This window comes from Staurois parvus, unplaced genomic scaffold, assembly GCF_062004578.1.
Source record: "Staurois parvus isolate SC_StPar_1 unplaced genomic scaffold, SC_StPar_1.0 ptg000860l, whole genome shotgun sequence".
NCBI lineage: Eukaryota > Metazoa > Chordata > Amphibia > Anura > Ranidae > Staurois > Staurois parvus.
The window spans coordinates 3,890,559-3,912,500 of record NW_028318656.1 but is presented as its reverse complement, the minus strand read 5'-3'; the positions used below and the strand labels follow the sequence as shown (position 1 = coordinate 3,912,500).

The 21,942-nt window shown below is 43.1% G+C and overlaps 1 protein-coding gene across 2 annotated transcripts in view; it reads right to left on the bottom strand.

The window, feature by feature from the left end:
• Positions 1 to 2,065: 2,065 nt before the first annotated feature.
• The window catches only part of LOC149443329 (uncharacterized), a 36,339-nt gene continuing 16,462 nt past the window's right edge, over positions 2,066 to 21,942 (bottom strand). The window contains exons 4-8 of one of the 2 annotated variants that reach the window (XM_089655668.1): positions 16,412 to 16,520; positions 13,558 to 13,676; positions 9,105 to 9,224; positions 5,410 to 5,468; positions 2,066 to 2,270 (exon numbers count right to left, since the gene is read on the bottom strand). In XM_089655668.1, coding sequence (XP_089511794.1) covers positions 2,165 to 2,270; positions 5,410 to 5,468; positions 9,105 to 9,224; positions 13,558 to 13,676; positions 16,412 to 16,520 — 513 coding nt within the window. In that variant the 3' untranslated portion in view covers positions 2,066 to 2,164. The remainder of the gene's footprint in view (positions 2,271 to 5,409; positions 5,469 to 9,104; positions 9,225 to 13,557; positions 13,677 to 16,411; positions 16,521 to 21,942) is intronic. The other variant, XM_089655669.1, reaches the window with a different exon arrangement.

Sequence of the window (21,942 nt, the reverse complement as noted above, 5' to 3'; positions counted from 1 at the left end):
CCCTGGTCCAGATCTGGGAGGAAATCCCCCAGGACATTAGGAGCATGCCCCGACATTGTCAGGCATGCATACAAGCATGTGGTGGTTTTAGTAAGAGGAATAATGCCTCATCTTTGTTTTTAGCAGGAGGAATAATACCCCATTGTTGCTTTTAGCGGGAGGAATAATACCCCATTGTTGCTTTTAGCGGGAGGAATAATGCCCCATTGTTGGCTTTCAGGGCAGGAATAGTGCCCTATCACTGGTGTCTCTTGGGGAAATAGTGCTCCATCATTGGTGCCTGTCGGAGGAATAATCCCCCATAACTGGTCTTAGTGGATGGAAGGGTGCCCCAAGGGCCAGATAAAGGCAAGCAAAGGGCCACAACCGGCCCGTGGGCATCAGTTTGGAGAGCACTGTTGTACAATACATACTCCTTAACCATGACAAATACAAATGCTGCATCATATACACAACATAATCCTGACCTCTGCACTGTACACTAACACTGTATTATCCAACAGTTGTATTTGTTACGTAGTCCCAACTACTGTGCCTGAGCTTGTGTTAAAGAAGAACTGCACTAAAGTGTTACCTCTGTCTACACCGGGTGTACAGGGACGTATATGTAATGTAAGGATTTCTTGGGCCAGTGTAGTAGATGGGCTGCTGCTCCTTCCAGTGTTCCTCTCAGACTCAGTCCCTTACTGCAAGCCGGCAGATATAGAGTTTTAATATTCAAGATAGATAAGGTTATCTCTCAATACATTTTAGTATATATTTTAAATGAGTTTTAATTACATAAATTCAATTTCAATAGATTAATATTATTATAACATAAAACTGGTTAGAGTATTAATTATTGTACTGACATTGTTCATTTAGGGTATGTAATATTTGTTAGAGGGTAGATTGTTTATGATAAAGTTGGATAACATGAGATTTTTAAATATGTATGCTATATATATATGTACATGATTTTAAATGTTTGTCAATTTATGTTGGTTTTAGTGGGATTAGTGGTGCCAGGTCCTTATCTGCCTATACTAAGTGACATCAATAGTCAGAGTACATTTAGTTTATTCTACAATAGCGTCTATGATAGTAAATGACACTTGAAAGATGGCCGCGCACATGCGGACTCCGGGAAAATGGCGCCTGTATAGCCTATATAAAGAGCATGGTGAGGTGGCGTCCAATTGATTACCCCTGAGGAAGCCACGTGACCCTGTGGCGTATTGCGTAGGGGAAGGGCTCTGACGCCACGATGCCATTGTGAGATACGGCGAGTACAGACAGTGGACCTGGTACAACACACTGCTTACTATTGGATTGTTACATGTGAGTGCGCATTATACAAAATAAAGCTACATTGTTTATAAAGGATAAGGCACTATTATTATTTCCTCTTGCATGATACGGCAATATACCGAGAGGTGGAGTCAGCTATTAGATCCGCACAGTAAGAGGGAAATCCTTTTCCCCCATCCACCCACTAAGGCAGAGCGGGTTTGGAGAGGAGAGAGGGAGACCCCCAGTGGGAGAAAGCTGGTACTACAACATATCCATCTCCAGGAGGATTATATCTGCTCTATATGGAAAATACCACCTAGTCCTATAAAGGACAAAAAGCGTTATTAGCCACACAATTAGTTTGGCTAATACAGGAGGTGAGCGCACACCTATTATTTCACACTGAGAGTGTATCATGGCACCGTATTTCACATCGATTAAAATTGCAAGCACAGAGTGGACTATTATATGATTTTTGAAATGCACTTTGCACAGTTTTGCACTGTTTGAAGCACTTTTTCAGCACGTTTTGTTTACTGTGTTTTAATCAATTTTGTATATTATATGGTGATATGGTTTAGTAATTCAGATGCACATTGTAGAGCGCGACATATATGATTATAAAAAAAAAAAAAAGGACCCAAATGGGCTATCTGTAAAAGAAGAAAATGACATGGACTGGGAGTGTTGAGCTGAATCTGGGCACAGTTTTCGGGGGAAAAAAAAGGATGTCAGAATTGGCAGCACAGAGGTAAAGGTAACTAAGGCATTACACAAAAAAGACAGCAGACCCTTCTAGATTGTATTTATTTTTATTTTGTTTTTATGCAAATAATAAAAAAGGACAAAACTAGAAATAGATTAAAATAAATTATCATTTTTTTTTTTCTTTTCAGGTGGCATTTGGGACCTTCACACATATAAACCATCTCCATGTATCACAGGCCATATCAACAAAGCGGTCTTTAGTGTTGTAGATGTAACATTTTCCAGGATCCCTGTATGGAGCCAAAGAGACAGAGAGTCATTCCATCGCTAAGCTCACCACACGTGTCACAATCTGATTGTACAATCTCCTTTGGATCTGCAAGAAGTATATAGTACAAGGACCTGTCTGATTTGGGCAAAATTAATTAGCTAGATCCCCATATTACACACTACAGAGATTGTATGGCTGGGCTAAACAAATCCCAGGCGTCAGGTCGCCATGGTCACTAGAAATTGCGTCCTGGCGCTTGGGTTCACACACTGCCTCCCAGGCACGTCCCATTGACTTCAATGCAAAATCACATCCCATTGACTTCAATGTCTAATCATGTCCTATTAACTTCAATGCAAAGTCATGTCCCATTGACTTCACTGCAAAATCACGTTCCATTGATTTCTATGCAAAATCGCATCCCATTGACTTCAATGCAAAATCACATCCCATTAACTTCAATGCAAAATCACATCCCATTAACTTCAATGCCTAATCATGTCCTATTAACTTCAATGCAAAGTCAAGTCCCACTGACTTCACTGCAAAATCACATCCCATTGATTTCAATGCCTAATCATGTCCTATTAACTTCAATGCAAAGTCATGTCCCATTGACTTCAACTTATTTAATTATTTCAGGTACTTTTATAGTGCTGTCAATTAACACGATGCTTTACATATATATTGTACATTCACATCAGTCCCTGACCCTCAAGGGGCGTACAATCTAAGGTCCCTAACTTTACATTCATACACATACTAGGGACAATTTAAACAGGAGCCAATTAACCTACCAGTATGTCTTTGGAGTGTGGAAGGAAACAGGAGTAACCGGAGGAAACCCACACAGGCAGAACATGCAAACTCCAGGCAGGAGGTGTTGTGGCTGGGATTTGAACCCATGACCCTAGTACTGCCAGTAGAAAGTACTAACCATTTAGCCCCTGTCACATCACATTGATGACAACACTTAATCGTGTCCTAATGACTTCAATACAAAGTCACATCCCATTGACTTCACTGCAAAATAGTGTTCCATTTATTTCAAAGCAAAATCGCATCCCACTGACTTCAATGCAGAATCGTGTCCCATTCATTTCAATGCAAAATTGCTTCCCATTGACTTCAATAAAAACCTCTTGTCTATAGCAATCCTGTGCGAATGCTTATCTCCACACGCCACTCTACTCTTACTTGTGAGTCTGGAACGCATCGCTACAAACTCGCACAGGACCCTTTTCATCGTGGCACTCAAAATGCAATGCGTGTGGATCGCATCTGTGTGAACCACCTCAATAGGAACACACAATATCTACCCTGTCATGCGAATCTGTGAGTTTGAAAACGCATGCAGAATCACATATGTGTGAACCAGGGCGGCTACATTCATACATGGGCATTTTGGGATCGCAGCACAATCGCTTTGGTGCAATTTTGACATGATTGTCGCGTGGCAAATTGCATCACGTGAAGCTTGGCGCCCAAAAGTTACTTTGCCCCAGGTGCTGACAACCCACGCTACGCTAAAAAAAAACTGGCTCCTATCTTTTTTAGCTGGCTCCTGGAGTCAAAGCAAAGTTGTCAAGCACTGGTGTATGGAGAGATTGTAACGTGTATGGTGACCCTACACTGGTACATTACATATTACAGAAGCACAAACATTTCTATACATATCAAATCTCACAGCTGCTCAACTCCTTCCTGCCTAACGCTGGCATCCTTTTCAGTGTGCCGTTATGTCCTGGGTGTGGGAAGGCCTGTCCAGCCACTGCGATTGGCTGTCACAGTGGTCACATGATTGGGGGACAGTCCCGATCCCCAGGAAAGAGACCAAGCTGTCAAGAACACTGTGTTGGGAGCATGCAGGACGCTCCCAGCACAGAAACCTCTGCTGCTCATGGGCACACATGTGCGGCATATGGGGAAAAGTCCTGGAAACTCAGCACAGGGATGGTGGGAACCCCTCATAATGGACACAGCAGGTATACAGACCCGGGAACCCAGCTCAGGGATGGTGGGAACCCCTCATAATGGGCGCAGCGGGTGTACAGACCCGGGAACTCAGCTCAGGGATGGTGGGAAGCCTTCATAATGGGCACAGCGGGTGTACAGACCCAGGAACTCAGCTCAGGGATGGTGGGAACCCCTCATAATGGGTACAGCGGGTGTACAGACCCGGGGACTCAGCACAGGGATGGTGGGAACCCCTCATAATGGGCACGGCAGGTGTGCAGACCTGTGAACACAGCACAGGGATGGTGGGAACTCCTTATAATGGGAAACGCGTGAGTACAGACCGGGAACTCGGCACGGGGATGGTGGGAACCCTTCATAATAGGCACAGTGGGTGTACAGACCCAGGAACTCAGCACAGGGATGGTGGGAACCCCTCATAAAGGGCACAGCAGGTGTACAGACCCGGGAACTCAGCACAGGGATGGTGGGAACCCCTCATAATGGGCACAGCAGGTGTACAGACCCGGGAACAGAGCACAGAGATGGTAGGAATACCTCATAATGGCACAGCAGGGGTACAGACCCGGGAATCCCACCAATAGAATCAGACAGAAGAGACTGTACAAGGGGGTTAATTCTCTAGGATTCACCAAAGATATATTACCCAATATCAGTTTTGGGTGGATTGACCCTTTAAAATTCCGCATGTCCTATAGGAACATGCACATTAATATTATTAACATTTCATCATTCTGATCTGTGTCTGCTGTACCATGTACTTGTAAGAAAATGTCTCCTGTTCTCTTGCTATTGCTTCATTTGTGTGAAATCCCTGGTGTTCCTGCCAGTCCTTCTGCTTTCCAGTTTAAAAAAACTGACCACATTAGGCAAGAGTGCACAGTGCTGGGAACTCAATGTGCTCTCCACCAATGATCAGAATGGTCAGGACACATCCTCCCCCACTCCTGCACACCCATTTACTGGAAAGATTAGTGTTCTACTGTTTCTCCTCCCCCAGCTCTTATGCTGCTGAGAACAGAGGGAATCTGATCACTATCAAAGGGTATTTATAATGTTTTTTATATCTATAAACAAATGTTTTGCCTTTCATTTTTATTTTAAACTGAATGGGCTGCTTTACAAGGTGAGGGTTTATATATACTTTAATTATTAGAAAGGTTTATGAGATGGCAAGTTACCTGTTGTCATTCTTAATGGCCCAGAAATCCTCCCGCTCTGTAATACAATGGCCAACAGTCTGGGAAAACATCAAAATGGATTAATGACAATGAATTAATTCATCTGGTGACATCAGAGATATACAGAGCACAATTTTCTCTTATTCTAAAATGTAGTCATACTTGTAAGCCTCAATCATCACTTTCACTATAAACACTCAACTTTAAGAGAGCTAATTTTCCAAGGCTGAGAGCTGCTCTCCAAGTCTTAGACTGGAAGGGAATATTGGCATTGATGAACACAACACAGAAATGGGAGTTCTTCAAAAAGACTGTATGTGAACACACTGCAAAATATATTCCCATGGGCAACAAGTTTAAAAGGCTAAAAATCAAACCTATGTGGCTTACGCCCAAAGTTAAAAAGACTATAAATAATAAGAAGAGATCCTTTATTAAATATAAAAATGAAGGCACACTATCATCGGTTAAACATTACAAAGAATATAACAGAATATGCAAAAAGGAAATAAAGGCCGCAAAAATTGAAAACGAAAGACAGATTGCAAAAGATAGCACAACCAACCTGTCAAGGATTTGTCAACAATCACCCTGTCACGTGTCCACCACATGCCACGCCCACAGCGACGAGCTAACCGTGACGCACGCGTGCGGCCGCGACAGGGTGGTAAAGAGGGGGAATAAAGGGATTTACACTTGAATATCTCAAACCGTATATAAGATCAGCCGTGATACCTTTTCACAGCCCGCACTACCTCTGGCCACCATCGGATGGAGACTCCACTCCAATCCAGCTGGTCGACCACACACTGGCAGATACGATCTTACATACAACCTGGTGCCCTGATTAGAGTTGAGGACCAGCTTAGTAATCACACACCCTTCTAAGGTTCCTTCAGCTATCCTAGCTTGAACCCCGGTGTTGATAACCCTTCCACTGTCCACACACCCCCACACCAGACGCACCAAAAAGGTAGCCTGCCACCACCCAACAGTTTATCTGCAGAACGGTCTGTTGAGACACCACACACACACAGATCTCCGTCTGGCAGATCTGTTACCTTTGCAATCTGCGTGCAATCTGCCCACTCACAGTGCAGTTGCATACAAATTGGCAATGAGCTTAACCGAGCGTTTTAAAGGCACTAAAATATAATACAATCTAATCTCTCCGATCTAGTCTCTCCGAAGATATGAGCACGTGCTTAAATACAAAGAAGTTCACTAATTAATTTTAAGATTTAATTTCCCAAAGTGGGCAGTGCATAAAATATGTACAAAAGATACAAAGTTACAGAAATACAAAAGATATAAGAAGACACACAAATGACTAATTACTGTAAAATAAAAAGGGAATAAAAAGACAGAATAACACTTTAGCAATCCACTGGTCAATCGAACCAGCTCCGTACGGATCACCAATGTCCAAATGTCCGTGTACTCAATTTATTGGGATTAGGACATGGGCGGGACATTAGTCTTCGGCCAATTGACCCTGGGGGAGGTGGTCCTGACCTGCCCACAAGAGGTACTGTTTATGGACGTGCCCAAGTTCAATTGGGCCAAGACTGGCCTGAACACCAAGTCGGGGATTGGATATCTGACACCAGCGCGACAGCCCGATCGCAACAGTACCAAACACCATCTGACTGTCGCACCCCCGCGTCATCTAATCATTCCATGCATTTTCCCGGCTTTCTCTCCAAGCCACAAATATGATTCTTATATGCAAATGTAGCGCACAGCAGGCCCTGCGCAACAGAAGCATTTCCATCTCTCTCCGACTAATATTTCAGCATTTATAAGAGATTAAACGTACCCCTTTTATGAACGCCTAAACCTAGCCATCCTGTCTAGTGTAACAAGTCCCTAAACAGGTTTTCCCAGCAGGTGATCATCTCATTAACACAAAGGTATGACATCCAGGAGGCGGGGCTTTAGACTAATTAACGCTAATTGATGCTAATTGATGACTGAGTCTGTAAGGCCTATTGAGTAATTGTGTATACATACACATCTGTATCCCAGATCAATTGATGACCCCTTGTTTGTACATCTATTCATATCCCTACTGCCCAGGGGCTCAATATACATCCTTAATTTCCAGACTGTTCCTGAACACACCTTTGTAATGAAAGGGCCTGACATAATCTAATCTACTCAACCTGTTATGGCTATGATTCCATATTTTCACTCAAATCTTACATGTCCGTTACAATAAATTTTACATGTCCGTTACACAACCCCAAAAATTTTTTCAAATATATTAATAGTAAAAAGGTCCGGTCCGAGCATGTAGGCCCTTTACAGAATCATCTAGAGGAGGTGACTGGGGACAAAGGGAAGGCAAATTTATTTAATACCTTCTTCAGCTCTGTGTATACAAAGGAGCATGGGGAAGCTCTTGTCCATAATGGGCGTGGTACTGACACAGCTCCAGATGATTCACATTGGCTCACAATTGATATGATCCAAAAAATATTGACAGAATAAAGGTGAATAAAGCCCCTGGACCAGATGGCATACACCCACGGGGGCGTTAAAGAATTGAGCTCTGTCATTTCAAAGCCATTGTTTCTAATTTTTAGGGATTCTTTAATGACTGGCATAGTATCACTGGATTTGCGTAAGGCCAATGTGGTGCCAATATTTAAAAAGGGGTCAAAATCTTTACCAAGTAATTATAGAGCTGTTAGTGTAACTTCTATAGTTTGGAAGATACTGGAGAGTTTAATAAAAGACCACATAGATGAGTTCTTGCTGGAAAAAAAATATTTTAAGCAACAGACAGCGTGGATTCATGAAAGACAGAAGTTGTCAAACAAATCTGATTTCTTTTTATGAGGAGGTGAGCAAAACCTTGGACAGAGGGGTGGTGGTGGATGTAGTATACTTCGACAGGGGTGGCGGTGAACATGGTATACTTGGACAGAGGGGCGGCTGTGGACATGGTATACTTGGACAGAGGGGTGGCTGTCGATGTGGTATACTTGGACAGAGGGGCGGCTGTGGACGTGGTATAATTGGACAGAGGGGTGGCTGTGGACATGGTATACTTGGACAGAGGGGTGGCTGTGGATGTGGTATACTTGGACAGAGGGGCGGCTGTGGACGTGGTATACTTGGACAGAGGGGTGGCGGTGGATGTGGTATACTTGGACAGAGGGGTGGCTGTGGATGTGGTATACTTGGACAGAGGGGCGGCTGTGGACGTGGTATACTTGGACAGAGGGGTGGCTGTCAATGTGGTATACTTGGACAGAGGGGCGGCTGTGGACCTGGTATAATTGGACGGAGGGGTGGCTGTGGACATGGTATACTTGGACAGAGGGGTGGCTGTGGATGTGGTATACTTGGACAGAGGGGTGGCTGTGGATGTGGTATACTTGGACAGAGGGGTGGCTGTGGATGTGGTATACTTGAACAGAGGGGTGGCTGTGGACGTGGTATACTTGGACAGAGGGGTGGCTGTGTACGTGGTATACTTGAACAGAGGTGTGGCTGTGGACATGGTATACTTGGAAAATACTTAAACAATAAGAGATATAATTGGGGAATTATATCAACTGGAACAATTGCATAAAAAGAAAATGGTAAAAGACATACAACAGAAAATAATCCAAAAAAGAGATAAACCAAAAAAAAAACAAATGAGGAGAAAGAATAAAGAACTAGAAAAAGGCAGATATACTTACAGGAAGCGAGACTACCGAGAGTGGAAGAAAAAGGTTTAGTAGCGTTAGAAAAACCGATAACGCAGGAAGAAATTCAAGCAGCACTGAAGAGTACAGCAGCAGGGAGGTGTCCTGGACCAGCTGGTTATACAGTGAGATATTATAAGAAATTTAAAGAACAATTAGTACTAAAAATGTGCGCATACATGAATGCATTAGGAGAAGGGATGGAAATGAGGGAAGGTGTCATTACAGGCATATATTACAATTATACTCAAAGAGGGAAAAGATCGGTCCCAATGTGCTAGTTATAGACCAATATCATTACAGAACATTGAAATGAAATCATATGCAAAGGTATTAGCAACAAGGATGAAAGATTTAGATACATTGGATAGATTTAGATCAAGTGGGGTTCATCCCAGGGAGAGAAGGATGGGATAATGGGTTAATGGGTCATTACTCCTCCTGCAAAAAAGTAAGAGAGAGAAGTCTCCCGAAGTCTCGGCAGGGTGGACTGGGGGATTTATGATGTATACATTGGAGGTACTGGGAATAGGACCCAAAATGAGAAAGTGAATAGGAAAACTGTATAACCAACCTTCAGCAGCTGTAAAGGTGAACGGCTCGTTATCACGGTTCTTCAAAATGCATAATGAAACAAGGATGTCCACTTTCGCCCCTGTTATTTGTTTTATCTTTAGAGCTGCTTCCCGTGACAATACAAAATAGTGTTGATGTAAAAGGGATACAGATAGGGGATATAGAACATAAGGCGGCAGCATATGCAGATGATATGTTATTTTATGTTGTAAACCCTAGGTTAACACTACCCAATTTAATAAGAATATTAAAGTATTACGGAAATTTATCAAATTTAATCCTTTAAAAACAGAGATTTTAAATATTAATGTCCCGTTAAAAGAAAAAAAGGCATTACAAAAATAATTTTCCTTTATATGGAGGGAAAGAGAATTAAAGTATTTGGGAATAAAATTAGCCTCATCCCTTAGGAATTTATATCAGGCAAACTACATTCCATTAATAAATGAAACAAAAGAGGAATTGAGGAGAATCTCTATAGGATCACTATCCTGGACACCAATGCGTTTTTTAGTGCTTTTTGCAGAAACGCACTACAGTCCATTTACCATGGTTTCCTATGGGACATGTTCACATATATGCTTTTTAGAAAGGGTCAGGGACTTTTTTAAAAGCAAAAAGCAGTGCATTTTTGCCACGTTTTACATTCTTATTCTGTCCAGCAGCAACAACAAAAATTCCACTTTAACCATTTCCTGTCTGCCCTATAGCAGAAATACTGCTACAGGGCGCCACGGGTGTGCAAAATCACATATATATATATATATATATATACACGTGATTTTGCATTTCCGGGTAGGGGCCACGGCTGTAAATCACCGGGCCCCAGCCGGCAATCATTCGCTGGTGCCCAGTGTTTTCCGACGATCACCGACGGGGAGGAGGACTGTTTTGTTTACTAACAGTCCTGCTCCCTGTCAACTCAGACACACTGCTCTGCATGGTTGTGCACAGCACAACCATCCAGAGCAGTATGTTTACAGTGAAGCACACACAGCCCGCCCCCTAGTAAAACACTCCCAGCACAGTTAACTCTTTAGTCGCCCCTCATGTTAACTCATGTTAACCCTCATGTTGTAATGCCTATGAAATGTGTTGGCCTTGAACCCTTTGTTTCTTGGTAATTTTTACAATAAAGCATCGTTGCCCAGATGCCAGGAGCATGAGAAGTGACTGATGTCATTTCTCTAGGCTAAAGGAACAGAGTCACAAGATATTAAACTGCTTAAAGAAAGATAAGAACTTGTTTGTGGGATTAAAATTGTTTATGACATCTAGGAATGTTACATTAGGAGATAAGAACTTGTTTGTGTAATTAAAGATGTCTACTTGCTTGAGAAGTTAGAAAAAGTTTAGGGTAGCTAAGAAGCTGATCTGAAGCAAAAGTGTGATATCCTTAGATAATGTTGTTTATTCAATATGGTGGCTGGGCGTGACTCTGTTATCTTCATGAAACCTTTCTGCTAGCTCCTCCTAGAGTGGGTGTGGCACCCGCCCACTTCGGGAAAGCTGCCAGGAAAAGGGTTTAAAAGCCGGGAAGTTTAAGCGGGATAGATCGAGAGCCTTCCTATGCAGACGAGCACACTCTGACGCTGGGACTCTTGCCAAGGCTATATGGACTCATCAATTGGTCATGTTTACAGCTTCCCCGTGACCCCCTGTACATTATGGTTCAGATGGAGTCTGTTCCTTCCCGTCTTCCCATAGCTTTGGTAATGTATTAATTCTATGCTGTGACACTGTCAAAAGATGTGTCTATTTCATGCTGCAATGCTCACACTCTTATTGGTGTGTGTTGTTATGCAGATTGAGATGACTATAAGATATATCCTCCTGTGTGTCGTGTGATAATAACAGTGGAGGTTATGACAGTGCAAGAATGTTGCAATTGGATTCTGTTATTTCTTGGAGTGCCGGGTGAATGTTATGATGTGCCAGGGCAGGTGTTCATTTGGCAGAGGGTCTTTCACATGCTTAGAATAATTAATGGTGTAAATGCTGGTTAAATGTACCTGTGTGACTACCTGTGTATTATGTGTATATGACTTGCTTTTAGTTATTGCATCCAGCAATGCATTACACCCCTTCATGCCCAGTGTCATTAGTACAGTGTCAGTGCTTTTTTTTTTTAGCACTGATCACTGTATTGATGGGGATGTCAATGACACCAAGTCAGTTCCCCCCAGTGTTAGAATGTTCGCCACAGTCCCGCTATAAGTCGCTGATCACCGCCATTACTAGTAAAAAAAAAAAAATCCCAGTATCTATACCACCATTTGTAAACGCTATAACTTTCACGTAAACCAATTAATTTACACATATAGGGAATTTTTTATAGCAAAGACATGGAGTGTAATATGTTTTAGCATAAATTATGATGAAATTTGATTTTTTAAAATTTTTTATAGCAAAAAGTCAAAAATATTGTTTTTTTTTCTCAAAATTGTCGGGATTTTTTCTATAGTGCAAAAAATAAAACATGCACAGGTGATCAAATACCACCCAAAGAAATCTCTATCCGTGGTAAAAAAAAAGATGTACATTTCATTTGGGTGCAGCGTTGCATGACCGCGCAATTGTCAGTGCAAGTATCGCAGCACCGTAACGCAAAAAAAAGGCCTGGTCAGGAAGGGGGGGAAATCCTCAGGAGGGCAAGTGGTTAACAAAAAAAAATGATCTGAAGAATATGCAGTAAAAAACGCATCAAAAACCTGTGCAAAAAAATGCAAAACCAAACTGCAAAAAGCACTGGAGAAAGCATCAAACACAAAACTTCATATATGTGAACGGAGCCTTATTTGTGGACTTTATAACTTTCCTACAGACTAAATAATAAACACTGATTTGGGTTATTTTAACCAAAAACATGTAGCAGAATACATCTTGGCCTAAATTTATGAAGAACAATTATTTATTTGCAAAATTTCATAACAGAAACACACAAAAAAATTATCAATAAAAAAAAAACATCAGTGGTGGTTAAACACCACTAAAAGAAAGCTCTAACCGTGTGAACAAAATGATAGAAACTTAGCTTGGGTACAGCGCCGCATGACCGTGCAATTACCATTCAAGGTGTGAGAGTGCTAAAAGCTGAAAATTGTTCTGGGCAGGAAGGGAGGGAGTATTGAAATGGTTAATATTCATCTCTCCATGCTTTATTTTTCTGAGAAATCGCCCCCCCATAGCATTTCTCGCCGTGGCCATCTTAAAGCAGAGTTCCACTCAAAAGCAGAAGCTCCGCTTATTTGCCTCCTCCCCCTCTCCACTGCCATATTTGAAGTTTGGCCCCCTCCTTCCTCCCGCAGTCTCCTCTTGGGAACTTTCACAGGTCCCAGGTGACTGTTGGACCAATCAGGAGACATGGCATGACTCACGCATGCGCAGTGGGCACCAGGCTGTCACAGTAGAGACGCCGGCGCCATGGAGGAGAGAAGGGGAGAAGGGACGGCGTGTGTGAGAACATCGCTGGACCCCGGGACAGGTAAGTGTGTGTTTATTAAAAGTCAGCAGCTACAGTTTTTGATTTTAACAAACATAAAAACCTCTGGAATTCCACTTTTAGGTAAGGGCAGATGATTCATGTAGCATTTACTTCCTGGAATCCATCGGCCCTTAGCTCAGCCATTCAGGCAGAAGGGTGTGCTTAGCTAAGAAAACCCCTCCAGGAGACTCCTGGGATGTATGACATAATTTGCAAGAAAACCAGGAAGTAACTGAAGAAATGGAGTAAAAAAATGTTTAAAACAGGTAAATATGATCTACTTTCCTATCTTTTTACTAATACTGCTTTAAGTCACGTACTGCAGGGTCTACACTGGTACATTTGTTAAAACTGACCCATTTGTTCCTTCTGTACAGAATGTCTTACCTTAAGATCCTTTTCCTCAAGGAGTCTGCCATTGTTCATTTTACAGTGACTCACACTCTCATTGAAGTACGATTTATTCTCATGTATGGACACCAGACGATCACAGCCGGCCCCATTACCTAGAGTACAAGAAATGGCGTCTATACACAATTCCAAAATCTCCTGCGCATGAGTGTGGAGGACTCGTGTCAGACCTTGTGTGCATTTTCTCAACAAGAAAACTCGAGGGATCTAGACGGGCTTGCTACCCTCAACTGGCTGTGGTATTCCAAAAGCCAACTGCAGAAAAACAAGAAAAAAAAAAAAAAAAGAGGGTTCACTGGCCTAGTGCATTATCCCAAGGCTCTGAGGAAGAGAGCTTGCTCTCGATACGCGTCCGGATTCCCGGATGGAGTTCACCTGGCGTGCGAATCCATCTGGGTCCTACCCACCATTGTGATTGTGGACTATTTAGTAACATAGTTAGTTTGGCTGAAAAACGACAAAAGTCCATGGATGGCATGGATGGGATGGAGGGTTGGCATGGATCAGATGGAAGGATGGCATGGATGGATGGGATGCTGGGATGGCATGGAACACTCCCGCCTGGCAGTACTAGGGTCTTTGGTTCAAATCCCAGCCACGTCCCACCTCCTGCCTGGAGTTTGCATGCTCTCCCTGTGCCTGCATGGGTTTCCTCCGGGTACTCTGGTTTCCTTCCACATTAACCTACATGCTGGTAGGTTAATTGGCTCCTGTCTGAATTGTCCCTAGTATGTGTATGTATGAATGTGAGTTAGGGACCTTAGATTGTACACCCCTTGAGGGTTAGGGACTGATGTGAATATATAGTTAGTCTGGTGGAAAAAAGACAAAAGTCCATCCAGTTCAACCATTTTAAAAAAAAAGTTATAATCCTATACCCACAGTTGATCCAGAGAAAGGCAAAAATCCCAGCAAAGCTTGATCCAATTTGCTCCTGCTGGGAAAAGAATTCCTTCCTGATCCCCCGAGAGGCAATTGGATATTCCCTGGATCAACTTTACCTATAAATGTTATATCCAGTTATATTCTGTGTATCCAAGAAACAATCCAGGACTTTCCTACAGCAACCCACTGAGCTGGCCACAACCAACTCTTGAGGGAGTCTATTCCACATTTTCACAGCTCTTACTGTGAAGAAACCTTTCCATGTTTGGAGATTACATTTCTTTTCCTCCAGACGTAAAGAGCGCCCCCTTGTCCTCTGTGATGACCTATTTATTTCCATATCTCTGTATTCCATCTTTGGTTTGTGAGTATACATTTGTAAGAAACTCCCTTGGGATAATGCTCTAGGCCAGTGTGCCTTCTTTTTTCTTGTCTCTCTACAAGAAATGGTGTCATGTGTGCAAAGGTGACACAACCAGACGACAACTACTTTCGAATTCTTATGCATGGTGACAAATTGTTTTTTCATGTATGCTTTTAATATGTTTAGGACTAAAACAATAAGAATGTGTAGTATACAATCATAAAAGTGAGGCGAAAAAGAAGGAGGCAAATTGACAATGACAACTGACTCCTGACTGCTACGATACCACATACACTCTCCGGCCACTTTATTAGGTCCACCTATTCAATTGGTTGGGAACACAAATTGCTAATCAGCCAATCACATGGCAGCAACTCAACGCATTTCGGCATCTAGACGTGGTAAAGACGACTTGCTGAAGTTCAAACCGAGCATCAGAATGGGGAAGAAAAGAGATTTAAGTGGCTTTGAATGTGGCATGGTTGTTGGTGCCAGACGGGCTTGTCTGAGTATTTCAATAACTGCTGATCTACTGGGATGTTTACGCACAACCATCTCTAGGATTTACAGTGAATGGTCCGAAAAAGAGAAAATATCCAGTGAGTGGCAGCTGTGTGGAGGAAAGTGCCTTGTTGATGTCAGAGGTCAGAGGAGGATGGGCAGAATGGTTGCTGCGACATTCAGATGGTAGGGTCAGAATTTGGTGTAAACAACATGAAAGAATGGATCCATCCTGCCTTGTATCAATGGTTCAGTCTGGTAGTGGTGTGGTGGATCCATCCTGCCTTGTATCAGTGGTTCAGACTGGTGGTGTCATGGTGTGGTGGATCCATCCTGCCTTGTATCAATGGTTCAGGCTGGTGGTGATGGTGTCATGGTGTGGGGGGAGATTTTCTTGGCACTAGCAAGGTGGACCTAATAAAGTGGTCGGTAAGTGTATATGTACAATATCAGGCTTTTGTGCAGGACACTAAGGGGGTCAGTTTATATACAAAAAAAAGTTGGTGTGTGAATGTCTCAACACTCGCACAGCCTTCACAAATAATTCCTGTAATGTGTCTAATAGGTTTAATTCCTATCATCGTCAGCTCCATCCAGTGCCCATAGCACCGTATTTTCCTGAAATGCCTCAGTCAGGAAAATACCACATTATAGTCACTCAGTAGAGCTGACGATCATAGGAAATATCGTGTTAACCCAGCACGGTCGCCATGCAACTCATGTCCAGTGGCAAGAGCCATTTGGAAAAAAAAATGTCACCGCATTTCCCCATCCAACTCGAGGGGTTAATAAAAAGTTTTTTCCTCTTTTTCACCTAATTAGCCATAGCAAGGTGTGCGTGAATGGAGAAGGGAGGTGGCAATGAGGACTGGACAGGATTGTCTTGGGTCATAGGCAGGAGGCAATAGCAGTCTGGAGTGTTAATGACCAATCCAATCACTGGTTTCCCCTGACAGCCGTCTGTTGGCCATGCCCGTGTCACCCACATAGATAGGAGTGTAGAATTGTAATCAGGTGATGACCAAGAATGCAGAAGAATATGCATCACTAAAGAGCGGTAACATTCATAAATTAACTTACCTTCTTTATGGGATGTTAGGTAGATGGACATGAGTACTATGGCTAAAACTAATACTACTGCAGCCAATGCACAGATTATCTTGTTTTTTGTGGAAAGATGCCAGGGAAACTGAAGAAAAAAAAAAAGATGGAAGAGGTAATATTAATTTTGCTACATTAAATATCTGCATATACCTAAACCATGCATAGAAATGTATGCTGAGCTGTTTAAGGAGAATTCCGGGGAAAATACATTGTGAGAATAAACATTTACTACTTTTATAACGGCCATATTAAGTAACTAATGTTGAATAAAAATCATTAACCAATCACAGCTCAGGAACTGGAGGCATTTCATAAAACCTGCACTGCAGTTACTATAACGTAGTTCATTCTGCATCAATGATGATATATATACTGTGTGCATATAATATATATATATATATATATATATATATATATATATATATACACTGCTCAAAAAAATGAAAAGAAGACTTTTTAATCAGAGTCTAGCATCAAGTCAATGAAACTTCTGGGATATTGATCTGGTCAGGTAAGTAGCAGAGGGGGTTGTTAATCAGTTTCAGCTGCTTTGGTGGTAATGAAATGAACAACAGGTGCACAGGTTCACTAGATGGGCAGCAATGAGATGACCCCCAAAACAGGAACGGTTTTACAGGTGGAGGCCACTGACAATTTTTTCCCTACTCATCTTTTCTGACTGTTTTTCACTAGTTTTGCATTTGGCTAGGGCCAATGTCACTACTGGTAGCATGAGGCCATACCTGGACCCTACAGAGGTTGCACAGGCAGTCCAACTCCTCTAGGATGGCACATTAATACATGCCATTGCCAGAAGGTTTGCTGTGTCTCCCAGCACAGCCTCAAGAGCATGGAGGAGATTCCAGGATACAGGCAGGTACTCTAGGAGAGCTGGACAGGGCCGTAGAAGGTCCTTAACAGGATCGGTATCTGCTCCTTTGTGCAAAGGGGAACAGGATGAGCACTGCCAGAGCCCTACAAAATGACCTCCAGCAGGCCACTGGTGTGAATGTCTCTGACCAAACAATTAGAAACAGACTTCATGAGGGTGGCCTGAGGGACCAACATCCTCTAATAGGCCCTGTGCACCATAGAGCTCGATTGGCATTTGCCATTGAACACCAGAATTGTCAGGTCCACCACTGGCACCCTGTGCTTTTCACAGATGAGAGCAGGTTCACCCTGAGCACATGTGACAGACGTGAAAGGGTCTGGAGAAGCCGCGGAGAACGTTATGCTGCCTGTAACATGGTTCAGCATGACCGTTTTGGTGGTGGGTCAGTGATGGTCTGGGGAGGCATATCCATGGAGGGATGCACAGACCTCTACAGGCTAGACAATGACACCCTGACTACCATGTTGGGATGAAATCCTTGGACCCATTGTCAGACCCTACGCTGGTGCAGTGGGTCCTGGGTTCTTCCTGGTGCAGGACAATTCCCGGCCTCATGTGGGGAGAGTATACAGGCAGTTCCTGGAGGATGAAGGAATTGATACCATTGAATGGCCCCCACGCTCGCCTGACCTAAATCCAATAGAACACCTCTGGGATATCATGTTTCGGTCCATTAGATGACGCCAGGCTGCACCTCAGACTGTCCAGGAGCTCAGTGATGCCCTGGTCCAGATCTGGGAGGAAATCCCCCAGGACACCATCCGTTGTCTCATTCAGAGCATGATCCGACATTGTCAGGCCTGCATACAAGCACGTGGGGGCCATACAAACTACTAAGGACCATTCTGAGTTGCTGCAATGACATTTCAGCAGAATGGACTCGCCTGCTGCATCATTTTTTCACTTTGATTTTCTGGGTGTCTTTGAATTCAGTCCTCTGTAGGTCGATCATTTTCATTTCCATCAAATGATGGGACATCTTTATGTTCCTAACACATTACCCCGTCCATATCAGTATAGAGATCCAGCAGATTTGTCCCCATTGAGATCTGATGGGTTTTCAAAGTGTTCCTTACATTTTTTTTGAGCAGTGTACATATACATAGATAGATAGATAGATAGATTACATTTTACCTGCTTCAATGTCATAAAGCACAATCTGTTCCAAAATATCTCATAACTGTATTTATTTTACAATTTTCTCCAGCCATATAAGAACTGATGTATCAGTCAAATATCTAGATCAGTCATTTCTCAACCTTTTCACCCCATAGGAACCCTTAAAATAATTTTCAGGTCCCTAAGAACCTTTGCTAGAATCAACCTATTGGGGGTCAGGGCAAATAAGGCCTCATTCGCAGAGGAACAGAGGCCTGCAAAGCATGAATGAGGCTTTTGTTTATGGACCTGGTGCTGCCCAGTTGTGTGCAGGTGTATGTGCATGCAGATACAGTGGTTGTATGTACTCCCCTGAACAGCCAGGTTTGACAGGCCTGCATGGGTGGGTACACAGTGGTTGGCCGCATGAATGAGGCCCAATGCTCCTTACCTTGGTGGTCCGTGGGATGAATGTCCCCTTTAAATTGGTCATCTGTAGGTAGTATGTCCCCCTAGATTGCTAATCAGTGGGAAGAATGTCCCAATTACATTGGTAGTCAGTGGGATGAATGCCCCCCTTAGATTGGTAGTCTGTGGGAAGAATGTCCCCTTAGATCGTTAGTCTGTGGGAAGAATGTCCCCTTAGATCGTTAGTCTGTGGGAAGAATGTCCCCCTCACAGTGGTGGTCAGTGGAAAAAATGTCCCCTTTAGATTTTTGATCAGGGAGAAGAATGTCCCAATTACATTGGTAGTCAGTGGGATGAATGCTCTCCTTAGAGTGGTAGTCTTTGGGAAGAACGTCCCAATTACATTGATAGTCAGTGGGATGAATGCCCCCCCTTAGTTTGGTAGTCAGAGGGAAGAATGTCCCACTTAGATTGTTAGTCTGTGGGAAGACTGTCCCTTTAGATTGGTAATCAGTAGGAAGAATATCCCCAGTAGATTGGTGATCGGTGGGATGGAAGTCCCCCTTAAATTGGTAGTCATTGAGAAGAATGCTCCCCTTAGATTGGAAGTCATTGAGAAGAATGCTCCCCTTAGATTGGTAGTCTGTGGGAAGAATGTCCTCTTAGATTGGTAGTCATTGAGAAGAATGTCCCCTTAGATTGGTAGTCTGTGGGAAGAATATCCTCTTAGATTGGTAGTCTGTGGGAAGAATGTCCTCTTAGATTGGTAGTCTGTGGGAAGAATGTCCCCTTAGAATGGTAGTCATTGAGAAGAATGTCCCCTTAGATTGGTAGTCATTGGGAAGAATGTCCCCTTAGATTGGTAGTCTGTAGGAAGAATGTCCCCTTAGATTGGTAGTCTGTGGGAAGAATGGCCCCTTAGATTGGTAGTCTGTGGGAAGAATGGCCCCTTAAATTGGTAGTCTGTGGGAAGAATGTCCCCTTAGATTGGTAGTCTGTGGGAAGAATGTCCCCTTAGATTGGTAGTCATTGAGAAGAATGTCCCTTTAGATTGGTAGTCTATGGGAAGAATTTCCTCTTAGATTGGTAGTCTGTGGGAAGAATGTCCCCTTAGATTGGTAGTCTGTGGGAAGAATGTCCCCTTAGATTGGTAGTCTGTGGGAAGAATGTTCCCTTAGATTGGTAGTGTGTGGGAAGAATGTCCCCTTAGATTGGTAGTCATTGAGAAGAATGTTCCCTTAGATTGGTAGTCTGTGGGAAGAATATTCCCTTAGATTGGTAGTCTGTGGGAAGAATGTCCCCTTAGATTGGTAGTCTGAGGGAAGAATGTCCCCTTAGATTGGTAGTCTGTGGGAAGAATGTCCCCTTAGATTGGTAGTCTGTGGGAAGAATGTTCCCTTAGATTGGTAGTGTGTGGGAAGAATGTCCCCTTAGATTGGTAGTCATTGAGAAGAATGTTCCCTTAGATTGGTAGTCTGTGGGAAGAATATTCCCTTAGATTGGTAGTCTGTGGGAAGAATGTCCCCTTAGATTGGTAGTCTGAGGGAAGAATGTCCCCTTAGATTGGTAGTCTGTGAGAAGAATGTTCCCTTAGATTGGTAGTGTGTGGGAAGAATGTCCCCTTAGATTGGTAGTCATTGAGAAGAATGTCCCCTTAGATTGGTAGTCATTGAGAAGAATGTTCCCTTAGATTGGTAGTCTGTGGGAAGAATGTCCCCTTAGATTGGTAGTCATTGAGAAGAATGTTCCCTTAGATTGGTAGTCTGTGGGAAGAATGTCCCCTTAGATTGGTAGTCTGTGGGAAGAATGTCCCCTTAGATTGGTAGTCAGTAGGAAGAATGCCCCCCTCACAGTGGTGGTCAGTGGGAAGAATGTCCCCTTTAGATTGGTGATCGGTGGGAAGAATGTCCCCTTAGATTGGTAGTCTGTGGGAAGAATGTTCCCTTAGATTGGTAGTGTGTGGGAAGAATGTCCCCTTAGATTGGTAGTCATTGAGAAGAATGTCCCCTTAGATTGGTAGTCAGTGGGAAGAATGTCCCCTTAGATTGGTAGTCTGTGGGGAGAATGTCCCCTTAGATTGGTAGTCAGTGGGAAGAATGTCCCCTTAGATTGGTAGTCTGTGGGGAGAATGTCCCCTTTAGATTGGTGATCGGTGGGAAGAATGTCTCCTTAGATTGGTAGTCATTGAGAAGAATGTCCCCTTAGATTGGTAGTCTGTGGGAAGAATGTCCCCTTAGATTGGTAGACATTGAGAAGAATGTTCCCTTAGATTGGTAGTCTGTGGGAAGAATGTCCCCTTAGATTGGTAGTCTGTGGGAAGAATGTCCCCTTTAGATTGGTGATCGGTGGGAAGAATGTCCCCTTAGATTGGTAGTCAGTAGGAAGAATGTCCCCCTCACAGTGGTGGTCAGTGGGAAGAATGTCCCCTTTAGATTGGTGATCAGTGGGAAGAATGTCTCCTTCAATCGGTAGACAGTAGGAAGAATGTCCCCTTAGATTGGTGATCGGTGGGAAGAATGTCCCCTTCAATCGGTAGTCAGTAGGAAGAATGTCCCCTTAGATTGGTGATTGGTGGGAAGAATGCCCCCCTTGATTTGTCGACAGTGGGAAGAATGTCCCCCTTACAGATCACTAAAAGGATCATTGGTGTCACATTGCTGGCTCTGCCCAGTGGCATTGGACACAGAACTATGCAGGCACCATCAGATGGAGTGTCCATCAGCCAAAGCTCATTGTATCCCAGCAACCTCTGGAGGAACCCTAGATGAGAATGGCTGATCTAGATTTTTTTGAATATACCCTTAATAGTAATAGAGGAATAGCATTTGCTATTCTAACAATGCAGCTAACTGCAACACACAGCTTTCTACAGCCCTTAGGGGTCTATTTATAAAATATATTACAAATTACAAACAATGCCCAAAATTGGCCCAATATTATTATTTCCTGGGATTGTCGGCTCCATCCAGTGGCCATAATGTTAACTTTTCCTGAAATACCTCAGTCAGGAAAATACCACATTATGGGCACTAGATGGCACTGCCATAGGAAAATAATCATATAAGGCAAATTACAGGAATTATTCGTAATGGCTGTGTGAATGCTT